The sequence below is a fragment of the Prionailurus viverrinus genome, chromosome D1, assembly GCF_022837055.1.
Source record: "Prionailurus viverrinus isolate Anna chromosome D1, UM_Priviv_1.0, whole genome shotgun sequence".
Classification (NCBI taxonomy): Eukaryota; Metazoa; Chordata; class Mammalia; order Carnivora; family Felidae; genus Prionailurus; species Prionailurus viverrinus.
In genome coordinates, this window is record NC_062570.1 from 71,240,656 (window position 1) to 71,258,132 (window position 17,477).

General features: G+C 38.9%; 1 protein-coding gene across 5 annotated transcripts in view; it reads right to left on the minus strand.

Moving 5' to 3' along the window:
- Window positions 1-266: 266 nt before the first annotated feature.
- LOC125147201 (vitamin D 25-hydroxylase) overlaps window positions 267-17,477 on the minus strand; it is a 28,953-nt gene continuing 11,742 nt past the window's right edge. For 2 of the 5 annotated variants that reach the window (XM_047824288.1, XM_047824286.1), the window contains exons 2-4: window positions 3,970-4,602; window positions 3,006-3,335; window positions 267-1,703 (exon numbers count right to left, since the gene is read on the minus strand). In XM_047824288.1, coding sequence (XP_047680244.1) covers window positions 1,528-1,703; window positions 3,006-3,335; window positions 3,970-4,342 — 879 coding nt within the window. In that variant the 5' untranslated portion in view covers window positions 4,343-4,602 and the 3' untranslated portion in view covers window positions 267-1,527. Of the gene's footprint in view, window positions 1,704-3,005; window positions 3,336-3,969; window positions 4,603-8,050; window positions 8,193-17,477 lie in introns of those variants that run through there. The other 3 variants (XM_047824284.1, XM_047824285.1, XM_047824287.1) reach the window with 3 other exon arrangements.

Below are 17,477 nucleotides of genomic sequence, written 5' to 3' on the forward strand. Positions count from 1 at the left end.
TTTTTTTTCTTTTCTTTTTTTTTTTTTTAAATTTTTTTCAACGTTTTATTTTATTTTTGGGACAGAGAGAGACAGAGCATGAACGGGGGAGGGGCAGAGAGAGAGGGAGACACAGAATCGGAAACAGGCTCCAGGCTCCGAGCCATCAGCCCAGAGCCCGATGCGGGGCTCGAACTCATGGACCGCGAGATCGTGACCTGGCTGAAGTCGGACGCTTAACCGACTGCGCCACCCAGGCGCCCCTCTTTTTTTTTCTTTTAAGTAGGCTCCACGCCCAGCACAGAGCAATGTAGGGCTCAGTCTCACGACCCTGAGATCAATACCTGAGCTGAGATCCGGAGTCAGACGCTTAACCAACTGAGCCACTGAGGCACCCCTAAATTCATATTCTTAACAGAAGTCATTGTTGTATATATACATACAAGGCTGCAAGTACTCATGAGCCAAGTTATACGAGCAGAAACCCTTGATGTATAATCTTGGAAGAAATCTTGTTAAAAAACTATATATGGGTAGATACACAGAGCAGTTTGATCAGGACAGTCACAGTTCACACATTTTCCTGGCATCACTATTAACAGAAGCCCATCACTCTGAAGTGTCCCAATGTATACATTTACCCTGACTCTAAAGTATGTTTTTTTTTTGGATTTATATAGTATTATCTTCAGGAAAATACAGTAATCCAAGGAAATGACTAAAATCCAAGGAAATTTACCTCTACAAGTAAAATGATTCAATCTTTAGGACCTGTGCCTGGTTTAGGAAAAGAGCGGTACTAGGAAAAATGTCTGTGCCTGTGAAGAATTAATAATCACTTTGTGGGGGTCATTTTTATTGTAATTACATTATTGCAATTTCCTTCTACGGAACTGATGCTATGAGGATGAATACTCAGGGGTCACAGGGACCCTCATTTATAAGGAGATGACACAATTCTTATGAAGGTATAGTAGGGAGCAAGACTTGAAAGCATTGGCAGGTTCTAAAATATGTAGATATTTCTTCTATTATCTGCCACCATGTCTAAAATACCTCTGTACTCCAAACTCCTTTATTTGGGTTCTAATTTCTCCTTCAGTCCTCTATTAAACTGGACGCATACCACACTACCCATTAATGATGATACCTGATCAGAAGGGGGCTGGCACTGGCATTTGGAAACAGGGACCCCAGGACCAGAGCAAGATGGAATTAAGAAAGGATGAGAAGTACGTGGTGTTCAAAAGAGGCTGAAAAGTCAGGCTCTGCTTAGGGCATCCACGGCCCTTCTTACTTAAGCAACACCTGTCATTTGCACCTTTGTTTTCCTCCACAGATAATTCTGCCCTAGAAGTCATAAAAGCTTTTAAAAAAAACATAGCTAATGCTTATTATTGCTTTAGTACTGTTTTCAAAGACACACCTGTGTTCATTTGGCTTTATGATGCTGTGATTTTTGTCCAAACGCGCACACTGATTAGATAAACAAGGTTCAGAGGTAAAAGGCAACCAGATAGCCTTTTCCCAGAAAACATCCACACACTTTCAGCGCCTTTCTGCACAGATGAGGTAGGGCTGGGGTTGCAATGTCATGCCTAATCTGGGCTTCAGATCTGGAACCAGTTCATGTGGAAAATGCAGGTGAAACCTCTGAAGCAATGTTGTAAAAAACAGGAACATTTCCATCCGAGCCAGCTGTTCTCCAAGACAGTGTCTTCTCCCTAAAAACAAAACAAAACAAAGCAAAACAAAACAACAAAACATATTTTTTTAAAACTCCACAATATTGGGGTGCCTGGGTGGTTCAGTTGGTTAAGTGTCCCACTTCAGCTCAGTGAGTTCGAGCCCCTCGCCGGGCTCTGTGCTGACAGCTCGGAGCCTGGAGCCTGCTCAGATTCTGTGTCTCCGTCTCTCTCTGCCCCTCCTCTGCTCATGTTCTGTCTCTCTCTCTCTCTTGCTCTCTCTCAAAAATAAATAAACATTAAAAAAAATCCACAATATTTACCAAAATTTGTATCTAATATGTGGGTACCGTTAAGGAAATCTGGAATTTAAAGAAAGTTATGTTTATTAAAAAGAATAAAAACTGGCACTTCAGTTCTCAGAGCCCATTTCTTTATCTTCTTTTGTCAGATCATGGACTTCTGTAAGCTTACGAATCCCCTTCCACACTTCCCTTTCATGTTGCAACACAGCCCAAGATACACCATGAAAGACTGAATTTGAGGTATGACATTTTGTTCTCTAGATCCAGGAGAAACTCATTTCATTTCAAATGACTGAATGCTAACCCTTCCCCAATTAAAGGAAGAGTTTTCAGTCCATTTTCCATGGATCTTGTGATCTGTGTATTTTTTCACAGCAGAAGCCGTATTTTTGGAGATGAGGTATAATAAACTAGGAGCCAAGAGAGCTCTGTTTTCATTTTACTTCAAATTATGGTGTCATTTCTTCCCCTGGGTCTCAGTTTCTCAAGCTACCTGTTACAGACTTCTAGCTCTGTAAGTTTTGCTTACAAGCCAAAATCCACAAGCAAAAAAGTTTCAGAAGAAGCCAGAGCTTCTCAACAGTTTCTTTCTAGTTACAAGATTAAGCGTTGAATAGAAACAGGTGTAAATGACTTCTAATTAAACCATTCTCTCCTGTAAGAATCAATGTTGTGTTTCTGGTGTTGGAATCTTTTTTTTTTTTTTTAAATTTTTTTTTTTCAACGTTTATTTATTTTTGGGACAGAGAGAGACAGAGCATGAACGGGGGAGGGGCAGAGAGAGAGGGAGACACAGAATCGGAAACAGGCTCCAGGCTCTGAGCCATCAGCCCAGAGCCCGATGCGGGGCTCGAACTCACGGACCACGAGATCGTGACCTGGCTGAAGTCAGACGCTTAACCGACTGCGCCACCCAGGCGCCCCTGGTGTTGGAATCTTTAATTCTACAATGGAATATTTCAGATTAAGATGTCATACATGAGCAACTGTCATTACACTCTGTCCTGAAGTTATGCCCCAGTGAAAGTTCTCTTACCCAAGGAAAAAGGAACCAAAGCTTCTTTCTTGGCAAAATAGCCACTGCTGTCCAGAAAACGCTCAGGATAGAATATTTCTGGGTTTCTCCAGTACTTTTCATCAAAGTGTACAGAATAAAGATTGGTAATTACTGTCGTTCCTTTAGGAATGGAATAACCGCGTACGACTGCATCTTCAGAGGTTGCGTGGAAAATCCCTAATGGCACTATATTACAGAATCTTAAAACTTCATGCAAAACTGCCTCGGTATAAGGCATTTTGCATTTGTCATCCCAAGAAGGCTTCCCAGTGGGTCCCATAATTAAATCGATCTCTTTCTGAACTTGTCCTGTCAGAGGAAAAGTGTTCAAGTTATTATGCAATTCTTAGAATTATAGCCAAAGTAATTTCTCTTTGGGACAAAACAAAGGATAACTATAATAAGTCAACAGGGTATGGGGACAACCAGGTTCAGATTTTTCATCATCTGGGAGTTCTATTTGACTATATGCCATATATTGTGTGCTACCAGAAACCAATGCTCTGAGTAACTTTGTTGTGAAAAACACACTGAAAGTAATAAAAAATTAACAATCGAAAGTAAGACAAATAAAAATTAAACAACCCTACAATTGGAATAACATCACTCTCAGCCAGGGAAATAGTGAAACATAAAATTTGACTTGAAGAAACTGGCATTCAGGTCCCAGCTCTGCCACTTCTAGTGGCTGAACTTGGGCAAGGCAGCCATTTAGACTTTTCCCTCATTTACAAAATAGGTGTAATAAGACCTATCTGAGGTTTTTACATGACTTGGGAGAACAGATGTGTGAAACTCTTTACAACTATTAAATATTTTTCTTCTCGGCTAGTACATACAGGAGAAATTCCCAAATAAAATGCTTTGTACACAGCCAAAGACTGTAAGACATGTGTGAGTCCTAAATGTAAGGACAGCCCTATATGGTCAACAGAATCCTCACCTTGAATGTTAGGATAAAGGGCCATGAAAAGAATTGCCCACCGTAGCACATTGGTTGTAGTTTCGGTTCCAGCAATGATGAGTTCACCCACGGAAAAAATAAGATTTTCTCTGGAGAAAGTAGATGATGGGTCATTTTTACCTTGATCCATCTCATCCAAATAAGCATCAACGAAATGCTGAGGTAACTGAGGCTTTCTGTTGATGGAAGCTTTTTCAATAAGCCTGGAGAGAAAATCATAGACCACAGCTGCATTTCTAAATAGCTGTTGATGTTTTCCAAAAGGTAAGACGCCAATCCATGGAAAGGCATTATACAGGAAGACGGAGGCACTGGCAGCCAGTTCCACATTTTCACTGAATAACTCAATCATGTGCTGAAAATCAGTGTCTTCATAAGTGAATCGTTCTCCAAAAATGATCAGATTGGTTATGTTTGAAACAGCATTTGTTATTAATTGTTTCAAGTCAAAAGGTCTACCTTTGTATGTTTCAATAACATCAATAAAAAATTTGGTTTCTTCTAAGATTTTAGATTCAAAAGACTTTTGACCATATCCAAAACAGCGAAAGCTATTTACAGCTAATCTTCTGTGATCAATCCATCCTTGACCATATCTGGAATTAAGTAAGCCTGAAAAAACAAAAGTATTAAAAAATGTGATCATCCCAACATTTCTGTATCTAACACCTGAAAACGCTATGGAGTAAAAAAGGGTGGTCAGTCATTCTTCTCCAATTCTCTTTCTATAAACCTAGTGGTTTTAAGCCCTGTTCTCTGCTACTCATTAGCCACAGAATACTGTCAACAGATAAAGCTTGTCTACTTTTTATCTGGGGACAGGCAGAAAAGACCTGTAATTCTCCCACCACATGAAACTGGACAGTCTTATGTAATTCATCCTGGGTGAACTAGACCTGTATTCTCTAACTATTACTACACCCCTCATCTATAAACGACAAATGACTGCATGTTCCATGGGCAAAATTTTATCTTGGACTAAACAAACAGCTGAAAATCATCCTTCAAGGATTAGGAATCTTCTGCATTAAGAGTCTAGGTTTTAGAATACAGACATCCTCCAGTTAAAAGCATATGTTACACAAGGTAACTCTTGAAGAGGCCAAGGAAAGCTGAATGAGGCGTCAATGTGGTGGAAATACTCAACCCTAAAGGAGGATACCGAGAACTGAATGTTTGTGTCCCACAAAATCCATATGTTGAAGCCTAACCCCCAGTGTGATGGTATTAGGAGGTTGGGCCTTTGGGGAGGTGATGAGGTCATGAGGGTGGAGCCTCATGAACTGGATTAGTGCCCTTACAAGAAACACAAGAAGAGATGATTGTTCTCAGCTATGCGAGAATACAGGGAGAAGGCATCTGTCTACAAGTCAGGAAGCAGGCTCTTCCCAGACACCAGATCTCCTGGCACCTTGATCTTGGATTTCCCAGCCTCCAGACCTGTGAGAATAAATGTTTGTTGTTTATGATACTAGGTCTATATGGTGTTTTTATTAAAGCAGCCCAAATGAAGACAGAGGGACAGAGGGCAAACATGAAACTCAAACTTCCAATGTTGATATTGCTTGCCTTAAAATTTCAGTCTTCACAGTATACTCTGCTCTTCTCATGTCGCTACTAGGGAATATATTCCCTTTAACTTAACTATCAAGATGCACCCCTACATTTACTGTAGTATTTACAATAGCCAAGATATGGAAGTAACCCACGTGTCCACTGATGGATGAATGGATAAAGAAGATGTGGTATATATACAAGGGAATATAATCAGCCATAAAAAAAAAATGAATGAAATCTTGCCATTTGCAACATGGATGGATCTAGAGGGTATTATGAAAGTAAAATAAGTCAGTCTGAGAAAGACAAATGCCATATGATTTCACTCATATGTAGAATTTAAGAAACAAAACAAAGAAAAAAGAGACAAACAATAAAACAGACTCTAAAATATGGAGAACAAACTGGTGGATGCCAGAGGGGAGGTGGGTGGGAGGGATGGGTGAAATAGGTGAAGGGGATTAAGAGTACACTTATGATGATGAGCACTGAGTAATGTACAGAATTGTTGAATCACTATATTGTACACCTGAAACTAATATAACACTGTAGTTATAAAATAACTGTAGTTAATTATACTTGAATTTAAAAGGTGATTTGCAAAAAGTTAAAAAAAAAAACAAGTTGCCTGTCAAGAGGAAAACATCTTTAGCATATACATTTATGTAACATGTGCTTTATTTAAAATTTCATTCATAACTGGTACATACATGTACCTAATACAAAAAATGTCACATTCTCCTGTAAATGAGGTACCTATGAAATTTACATTTCAGCAACAGTTTTTGAATTTGGAGCTTATAATAACATTAACCGTACATAAGGGGTCTGAAGTGCTATGTAATAATCTTACGTTCCCATAGTTGTCTTTTCTATATTTCCAGATGACTATTCATTCAACAAATACTCATTCAACATGTATTTACAGAGACCTACTGTGTTCCAGGCAGTGCTAGATGACAGACCTAGCAGTAAATGGAAGAGGCAGAGATCCCTACTCCTCTGGACCTTACATACTAGTGAGGAGAGGCAAACAAACAAATTATACAGCAAAGATGGAGACACAGGGTGGTCAGGGAAAGCCTCACTGAGAAAGTGACATAAGTAAAGATATAGGACACAAGAGAGTGAGCCAAGCAGATATCCAGGGAAAGATCACTGCTCTAGAGGGAACAGCTAGTGCAAAGGCACTGGGATGAGAGCAAGCCTTAGAGAGATGTATGCATATGGGACAGATGTACAAGAAGGTTCAGAGGAGCCTTGTTATAACTCTACACTGGCCAAGCATAGGCTGAGCCCACCTACCGGGCAACTTTCACTCAAAGAGTGGGCTAATGGTGGCTCTCATTTCCCAGTTTCAAATTCAGTGCATATGTATCTTAAAATAACACATAATTTTCTACTTCTGTTTGTCTTCCTGTTTTTTGGAAACATCAAGTTGAATGCTTATTTTAACTTTCTTTATAATAAAAACAGTCCAAACTATAAATCTATAGCTTTGAAAAATATATAGTATTATACTTCATCCCAAATACTGCTCTGCTAACATCATCTTTCATTTTCACAATTTCCTTAAAGGTCTCCTATTATAATTGTGGTATAATTTCTTCTTTGGCCTAATTATTATTGAGAAGAGTATTTAAGAGGCTGGAAATTTGTGTTTTATTTATTTTATTGCTTTCAAATATCATTATACTCTGGCCTGAGAATTTGTCCTCTACAACTGGTATTTTCTTTGCATTAGTTTTTTTGTTTTGTGATTTAATATATGGTTAATTTTTATTTTCTTTTCAATGTCTTTATTTTTAGTCTATGTAAGCAAAATATTGTTACATTTTTCTTTGAAATTAAGTGTGAAGCTCTCATTAAACTAGAGAATATTGGACACCATTGTTGTATAACTCTTAGACTATTAAGTATTAAAACCACTGTATGTGACTTCAACATTCTAGTTTAGGCTTTCTGCTCACCAATCTATTAACTTTCAGCCTTTCTCTCTTGTTGAATATGGAATCACCCAACACATCAACACTAAATAAAACAGAAGCTAGTCCTTTACACAAATCCCACAATTCTTCATTTACGTGTCATTAACTACATACGTAGTTAAGAAAGGCTGCTTCATATTCTACAAGCAAAATGACAGTAAAAATGTCATCAAGTATTCAAGACAGCCTTTAAAAAATACTTTTGATTCAAGTGTGCATGCACATATGTGTATTCCTAACATGTTTCACAAAACTTGAAGCTATCATTAAATGTTAATTCTTTAAAACATTATTTATAATATTACAGACTGGATTACTACAATAGAATTAGCATGAATTGGTCTAAAATATGGCTGTCAGACCTGAAAGGTCTTCAAATACGAGGTTCTATAACCTAAATTAATTATTTCCTGTTTTTCAGTACAACAGAATCCAAACTCTATGTACTAAATTTACATAGAATAAGGAATGTAATTTAAAATAGTAAATCACTAAACAAGTGAAAATACACATACCTCCCATTTTTGTCATCTTCATGAATAAAGGAAGGCATGGTCTGTCTGCAAAAATCTCACTTTGATGAACAAGGCATTCTTTTACTACATCATAGCCATTTAAAACCACAGTTGATATTCCTCCAAGATCTAAACTGAAGATCTTTAAGAAGAAGAGAACAATAACATGTAAATGGCAAAATGCATGACCAATATAACCATGGAAATCCACATGTGCTAAGTCCAGCTCTCCCAGCATTTGTTACTTCCCTGAAAACGGAAGGATCTTTTACTCAACTGACAATGGTTTGAATGCCTTCTCTCTACAAGGCGTATCAAACACTATGATTTCATTACCGAGTCAGTGCCTGGAGACATAATCTTATAAATGGTGTAATGAAAAGAGTACTGGGCTCCTGAAGCCTGGGTTCTAGTTTAAGCTTTGTCATTAAACAAATGTAGGACCCTGGGCAGAACGCTTAACCTTTTTGGGCTTCAGGGTTGCCCGAGAAAACATGATACTTGATTTAGATGCTCTTTTAAGATTCATTCCAACTTAATACATTCAATGATATCTAGGGATCTCTTTTTATTTCCAAGATAAATGAGGAAGCAACACCATCTACATATTATTTATTACTCCAAGCTTAGGTAGGGGACGGGGTTACTTGAGAGATAACTTTGAAATATGAACATATTATAACTGGGCTCATTTGTATTTGGGTCCCTGAATTCCATGAAGTCAACAAGGAGGGCCTCTCAGGGAATGTGACCTTGGAGAAAAGGCCTTTACCACATAGGCACAGGTGGATGCCACTCAGCTAAGGGGAAGGCAAGACAGAATATCCATCCTTTCCTTGCTGGAGTTCCTCAGGTGCTTCACCTCAGGTTCATGTACAATGAAACTCCTCTGTAGTCTAGCTAGTCCACAATAAGAGACTAGTCCAGCGAGGGAGCAATGCTACTTTATCAGTGGGGTGCAAAGATTGCTTATCTTCATCCTCTCAGGGCTTGGCTGAGAGCATTTTAGAACCAAAATACTTAGTCAAGCCTCATCTCTGTGCAAATAAGTACAGCAGATTTAACCATGGTTCACACGACTTCGTAAAAAACAAAACAAACAAACAAACAAACAAAAAACCCCAGGATGTTTAGCAGAGAACATAAGTTCAGCGGAAGTAATTACTGGGAAAAAAAAAAGTGATGAAACCTCCAAATAATCTCCAAATTGTAACAGAAGCAACCAACTGAGCAACAGAGTCTTTGGCACAGGATAGGTTCTGCCAACTGAGCAGCAGGAACACCAGAACCCTGGGGAAGTAGCATGGACTGTGTGTGACAAGCAGTGGTATCAGTCAAAAGTGGCAGTGTGAGAGTTTCAGCGCAAAGGGAACGGCTACCAGCTGAGCAAAAGGTGGGACTCTTTTGGCTCCCAAAGCAGTAATGGAATGATCTTGAAGTCATTTCCCAGCAGTGTAATTTTAACAGCTATAAAGGAAAAAACACCTCCTGTGTGCCTCCTCTATTCCCAATACTCTCCTATAACACTGTGACAACCAGACGTGAGGGTTTTCCACACCTCAGCAATTCTGGGACACCAGCCGAGTGTCCTAGAATTTAACCCAATTCTGACACTATCCACCTGGAGATAGTGACAGATCCCACAAGTTAAGGTCTCAGTCCCACAAGACTGCTGCCCGTCTCCACTTCGGGTGCCCATCCCAAGTCCTGTGCTTCTGACCAAAAGGCTATTAAGTCAGAGGCTCCCACGACCTCCTCCTTGGGTTTGATTAATATGCTAGCGTGGCTCACAGAACTCAGGAAAATATTTTACTTACTAGATGAATGGTTTATTATAGAAGGACATAACTCGGCCTATTATAGAAGGACATAACAGCCACGTGGAAGACACACATAGGGCAAGGTATGGGGTAAGGGGAGTGGAGCTTCCATGCTCTCCCCAGGCATGCTATCCATCTTCTGCTCACCTCCACCTGTTCACCAACATGGAAGCTCTCTGAACCCTGTAATTCAGGCATTTTTATGGAGGCCTTATTACCTAGACGCGATTAACATGGGCTATTGGTGATGGAATCAACTTCTAGGCCCTCTGCCTTCCCCAGAGGTAGTGGAGGCGTGACTGAAAGTTCCAACCCTCTAATCAGGCTTGTTTCTCCTGGTAATAAACTCCCAATTTAGGGTCTTTCCAAAAAATTACTTCATTAGCATAAACTCCCATGTGGTTGAAAGGGGCTTGTTAAGAATAACAAAAGACACCTTAATCACTTAGGAAATTCCAAGGACTTTAGGAAGTATATTCCAGGAAAGGGACAAAGACCAAATATATATTTCTTATTATAAATCACAGTATCACAGCATGAAAGAATGGCATTAGAAAATAGGAAAAAAAGCAGACTGGTGATTTCACAGGATGGTAGAACACCCTGGGATTCAAAAGTGTCTTAATAGGGAGGGAGAACAAACATGAGGGTCATAGTGCAGGGTACAGCTATCTATCAGGTGTGGACACTATGGATTATAAAAACCAAGGAGGAGCCATGGCTTGAGAAGACTGTTACACAATCCACTTTTCCTCAAAAATGTGGTCCCCTATTTGAGGGTAAAACTGGGGAATTTGTTATTTGAACTGTTATTTGAACTATTCTGTTATATGCTGTTTTCAAGGATTTTTGATAAAGGTTTGTGAAACACTTTCCTTCTCATCTAGAAGTTAGTCTATGAACTTTAAGTTTCTTCCCTTCCCTACAAACCAGCTCTGCCCACAATTTTTCACTGTCTCAGTTAATGACCACTCCATCCACCCTTCCAGCTCTTCAGGACCCAAATTGCCCGTGAGCTGCCCAGGTAGACTCTTATTTTTCTTTCCAGCCCCACATCACTTCTTAGTAGCCATGTTGTTTTTTATTTTCAGAATGTAAACAGTGTATGATAATTTCTTACCCTTCCATCACTAACACTCTAAGCCATCTTCATTTTCTCCCTATGTTATCATAACAGCCTCTCAACTTGTCTCGTAATAGGTGATTCTTGACATGGCATACTCCCACTTCATGGCCTTTGTAGGTGTTCTCTTGGCCTGGAATGTTCTTTCCCTGGTTATTCTTATAGTTTAAGCTTTTGCTCAAAGGCCTTCTTTTTTGCAGTGAGGCCTGCTCTAACCCAGTTAAAAATTCATCCCTTAGCATTCTTCCTCTCTCTTGCCTTAATTTAGTTTATTTCATACTCTGTACTCCAGCATATTATTTACTTCACTTATTGTATTTATATTGCCCATCTCCCCCCCTCCGCTCAGCCCCCAGGAGAATGTAAGCTACACTAGGGCAGGGATTTTTAACAGTTGTGTTTGCACTCTCAACAATAGCCAAATTATGGAAAGAGCCTAAATGTCCATCAACTGATGAATGGATAAAGAAATTGTGGTTTATATACACAATGGAGTACTACGTGGCAATGAGAAAGAACGAAATATGGCCCTTTGTAGCAACGTGGATGGAACTGGAGAGTGTTATGCTAAGTGAAATAAGCCATACAGAGAAAGACAGATACCATATGTTTTCACTCATATGTGGATCCTGAGAAACTTAACAGAAGACCGGGGGGAGGGGAAGGGGAGGGAAAGTTACAGAGAGGGAAGGAGGCAAACCATAAGGGACTCTAAAATACTGAGAACAACCTGAGGGTTGATGGAGGACTGGGGGAGAGGGGAAAGTGGGTGATGGGCATTGAGGAGGGCATCTGTTGGGATGAGCACTGGGTGTTGTATGGAAACCAATTTGACAATAAATTTCATATATTGAAAAAAAATTTAAAAAAAAGAAATTTCATAACCACCCTATGGATGACACAATTAAGTTGCACATCATTTTCATTTCAAAGTATAAATTTTCAAATAAATATTTAAAACTAAAAAAAAATTTTAAAAATTAAAATTAAAAAAAAAAACAGTTGTGTTTGCTACTATTATCTTCACCCCAGGACAGTACAGAGCAGATGCTGACAATTGTTAAATATATGTTGAATTAATGACTGGCGGTAGAGACATACATTTACGCACACTTATACAATATCATGGGTGAAGGACTAGGAGGAGAGGTATGTGAAAGTGTCATGATGAAACATGATTGCCACACACTTTTCCACATCCGCTTGGGTTGTCTTCTCATTTGAGATGCCTCCCACCACTGCCATACTGTTCAAACCATACCAAGTCGTTAGGGAACACCCCCACTGAAGCCTTTCTTGGTGCACTCTCCCTCTCTCTCTCCTCTGAACCACCACAGCACAAGCTGAGATACCTCCGTGGCACTTACTTAATACTACCTTGAACCAGAAACCTGGAATGTTCTTGTCTCCTGATTGCCTCCTAAATTATAAACTCCACAGAATCAGGGATTCTATCTTTCATCTTCTGAACCTTCCAAAGAATCTCACACAGTGCCTTGCATGAAAGTCTCAATAAATGCTTTCTGTGTAAATATGTCAATAAGCTGCCACATCTACTTGTCTTAAAGTAAGGGATTGTTTTATGGTCCTTACATTCATTACTTGAAAATAATCTGTAAAAAATACTTTTACTACCTTTGCTAGCTAAGAAATGCTTCTCAAAATTTGGATTAAGAGTAAAGTCACTGCAGAAGCTTACACATTCAGAGTGAATCTCCAAGGAAATGATACTTCTTGATGTGGTATATTTCCATTTAAGATTACCTTTAAAATGAATGTATGAGACCCCAGTACTGGTTATTTTCCCTTCAAGATTTGTAAAAAAAGAACTGAATTCACAGATTACATAAAAGTAAGTGTCACTTGAGGTGACTGTCATTTCTCACACGCAGTTTTCAAGTCCAAGCTTTTTCTGTGAGCACACATCCCCAAATTAAGAAGAGAGTGGAAAAATAAGATTCTATTTACAAATAAGCCCTATAAACAACTGGCACAGCCTCTCAGAAGTGTAAGAGATAATAGTCTCCTCCTACTTTCAAAAAAGGTACAGTATTTAACAACTTGTACTAATGGTAAGACTTCATCAGAATTGCAAAATACCAGTAATGCAATGAGAGACCTTTAGGGTGTTTCACAACTAAGATCAAATGTTGCCAGGGAGGGTCCAAGACAAAGATATAGGAAGACCTGGAACTCCCCTCCTCCAAAACCACAGCAAATCTACATCTATTTATAAAGCAATTCCTCCTGAAGAACTGAGTAGCTTTTTCTTTTTTTTAATTTTAGTGAGAATGAGAGAGAGAGAGAGAGAGAGCGCACATGGGAGAGAGGGGCAGAAGGAGAGAGAAAGAGAAAGTCTCAAGCAGGCTCCATGCTCAGTGCAGAGACCGATATAGGGCTCAATCCCATGACCCTAGGATCATGACCTGAGCTGAAATCAAGAGCTGGATGCCCAACCAACTGAGCTACCCAGGCGCCACTCCCACCCCCCATCCCGAAACAGCTTCTATACAACAAAAGACGACCACATAAAGAATGACAAGAGAGATGGAGACACAATAACAAAGGGAATCCCCACCCCCAATGCTGTGAATTTTGGTGGGGAGGGACAGTACTAAGGGGCTGAGAGCAGACTTGCCTGTCTGGGGCGCAGACAAAAAAAAAAAACCAACAACCCATGGTTTAAAAGAATACTAGAATATTCTTATATTCAACTAGAATATAAATAAACTAGCCCTATAACCCTGCCAAATGACAGGGGAGCTGCTGGAAATCTGCCCAATCAGGAATGGCAAGTGCTATGGTTTACATTTCTTCTCCACCTGGACAGCATAGAAAGGAGCAGGGGCTGGGCACCATAGCCAGCCTGCAGCCTCAGTGAGCACTGGGCCCCTAGCCCACACCAGCCCAAGCCATCCCAACAAGGAGGCCCCAGCACAGCACACACCAAGATACCCCTAGTCAGCTGTCTCACCAATGTGACAGGTGCAAAGCACCCTGGAATACTCCAGGCCCACACCACTTCAGCTCCAGATGACTTGCCAGGGTACCCCTGATGCAGAGGGCCCAAGGACCTCCTTGTGCATGTCTGCCTTGGCTCTAGCCACCCTGCCAGGGCACCTCCTGCTCACAGGGTCCTGGGATCCCCCTGGGACACCCATCCATCCCTGCTTTCACCTACTTCACCTTCAACTGTCCTGCCAGGGTGCTCTCTGTGTGGAGAGCCCCAGGAGCCCATCGGCTTACAACCTCTTCAGTTCCAGCTGTCCTGCCAGGGAGCCCTCTGTGTGAAGACCCCCTGGACTATTCAGGCCCATGCCCACTGCAGCTCCAGTCATTCCAGCAGAGTGCCCAGGACCTCCAGCCCACACCAGCCACAGCTCCAGCCATCCAGCCAAAATCACCAGGCACGACCACTCCACCCATGTTTAGGAGCAGTATCTATTCATTTAATTCATAAAAACAAACGCAGAAAGTCAAGCAAAATGAAAAGACAGGAGAGTATGATCCAAATGAAAGAATAAGACAAAATGTGAGAAAAAGAACTAAATGAAATGGAGATAACCAATCTATCTGTTCAAAGTAGGTTTGACTTCTGAGGAAGATGGTGGAATAGGAGGATCCTAAACACAAATACATGGGGGTTAAATAACATGCTACCAAACAATAAATGGGTCAACCAAGAAATCAAAGAGGAAATTAAAAAAATACATAGAGACCAATGAAAATGAAAACACAATGGGCCAAAATCTTTGGAATGCAGTAAAAGCTGTTCTAAGAGTGAAGATTATAGTAGTATAGGCCTACTCAAGAAGCAAGACAAATCTCAAATAAAAAACCTAATCTTACACCAAAATGAGCTGGAAAAATAAGTAATAAAAACCAAAACCAGTAGAAGGAAGTAAATAATAAAGATCAGAGCAGAAATAAGTGAAACAGAAACTTAAAAAAAACAACAGAACAGATCAATGAACAAGAGCTGGTTCTTTGAGAAGATCAATAAAACTGATAAGCCTTTAGCCAGACACATGAAGAAAAAAAGATGACCCAAATAAACAAAATCAGTAATGAAAGAGGAAAGTAACAACTAACTTCAAAGAAACACAAAGGATTATGAGACTACTATGAAAAATTATATGTCAAATTGGATGACCTAGAGGAAATAGATTTCTAGAAGCATATAATCTTCCAAAACAAAAAGAAAATCTGAATAGACTGATTTTGACTAATAATAGACTAATAATGACACTGAATGACTAATCAAAAAACTCCCAACAAACAAGTTAGGACCTGATGGCATCACAAGTGAATTCTACCAAATACTTAAATAAGAGTTAACACTTATTCTCCTCAAACTGTTCCAAAAAGAAGAGGAGAGAAAACTTCCAAATACATTCTACAAGGTCAACATTACCCTGATAGTAACAGCAAAGACACTACAAACACACACACATACACACACACACACACACACACTCACACAAAACCCCAAACTACAGGCGAATAACCTCGATGAACACAGAACCAAATATCTTCAACAAAATATTAGTAAACCAAATTTAAAAATTAATTAAAATGATCAAGTGGAATTTATTCCAGGGATGTGAGGCTGTTTCAATACTTGAAACTCAATCAATGTGATGCACCACATTAACAAAATAAAGGATAAAAATGAGATGATCATCTCAACAGATGCAGAAAAAGCATCTGAAAAAACTCAACATCTGTTCATAATGAAAACTCTCAACTAGAGGGAACATATCTCAATATAATAGAGTCCATATATAACAAACCCACAGCTAACATCATACACAATGGTGAAAAATTAAGAGTTTTTTCCTTAAGATCAGGAACAAGACAAGGATGTCCACTGTCACCACTTTTATTCAACATAGTACTGGGGTCCTATCCAGAATAATCAAACAAGAAAAATAATAAAAGTTACCAAAATTGGCAGGAAGAAGTAAAACTATTTGTTGATGACATGATACTATACATAGAAAATCTAAAGACCCCTCCAAAACACTATTAGAAGTAATAGATGCATAAGTAAAGCTGTAGGATACAAAATCAATATACAGAAATCTGTTGCATTGCTATACACAATAATGAAGTAACAGGAAAAGAAATTAATAAAATAATTCCATTTATAATAGCACCCAAAATAATAAAATACCTAGGAGGTGAAAAACTTGTACTCTGAAATCTATAAAACACTTATAAAAAAACTGAAGATGACACAAACAAATGGAAAGATATTCCATGCTAATGGACTAGAAGAACCAATACTGTTTAAATGTCCATACCATCCAAAGCAATCTAAAGATTTAATGCAATCCCTATCAAAATACCAACAGCATTTTTCACAGAACTAGACATACTAGAACAAATAATCCTAAAATCTGTAAGGAACTATAGAAGACCCCAAATAGGCAAAGCAATCTTGAAAAACAAAAACAAAGTTGGAGGTATCACAATCCCAGATTTCAAGATATACTACAAAGATATAATAATCAAAATACTATGATCCTGGCAAAAAAACCCAGACACACAGATTAATGGAACAGTAAAGAGAGCCTAGAAATAAACCCATTAATATAAAATTAATCTACAACAAATGAGGCAAGCACATCCAATGGGAAAAAAGACAAACGGTGTTGGGAAAACCAGACCAATACATGCAAAGAATGAAACTGGACCACTTTCTCACACCACATACAAAAATAAACTCAAACTAGATTAAAGGCCTGAATGTGAGTCCTACAATCATAAAAATCCTAGAAGAGAACATAGGGAGTATTCACTTGGTTATTTCACTTAGCAATTTATTTATAGATATGTTCCTCAGGCAAGGGAAACAAAAGCAAAAATAAACTATTGGGATTACATCAAAAAATAAAAACTTGTAAATAGCAAAGGAAACCATTTAAAAAAAAAGAAAACTGAAAAGGCAACCTACTGAATGGGAGAAGGTATCTGCAAATTGTATATCCCATAAGGGTTTGCTATCCAAAACAGATAAAGAAATTATACAACTCAACACCAGTAAAACAAATAATCCAATTAAAAATGGGCAGAGGACTCAAATAGGCATTTTTCCACATAAGACACACACGTCATAAGACACATGAAAAGATGCTCAACATCACTAATCATCAGGAAGATGGCATATCAAAACCACAATGAGATATCACCTTATACCTGCCAGAATGGCTAGTATCAAAAAGACAAGAAATAACAAATATTGGTAAGGATGTGGAGAAAAAGGAACCCCTGTACACTGTTAGTGGGAATGTAAATTGGTACAGCTACTGTGGAAAACAGTATGAAGGTTCCTCAAAAAATCGGAATTAGAAATAGCATGCAATTCAGTAATTCCACTATTGGGTATTTGTCCAAAGAAATTGAAAACACTGTTTCAAAAAGATACATGCACTGCTATGTTCATGACAGCAGTATTTACGATGGCCAAGATACGGAAGCA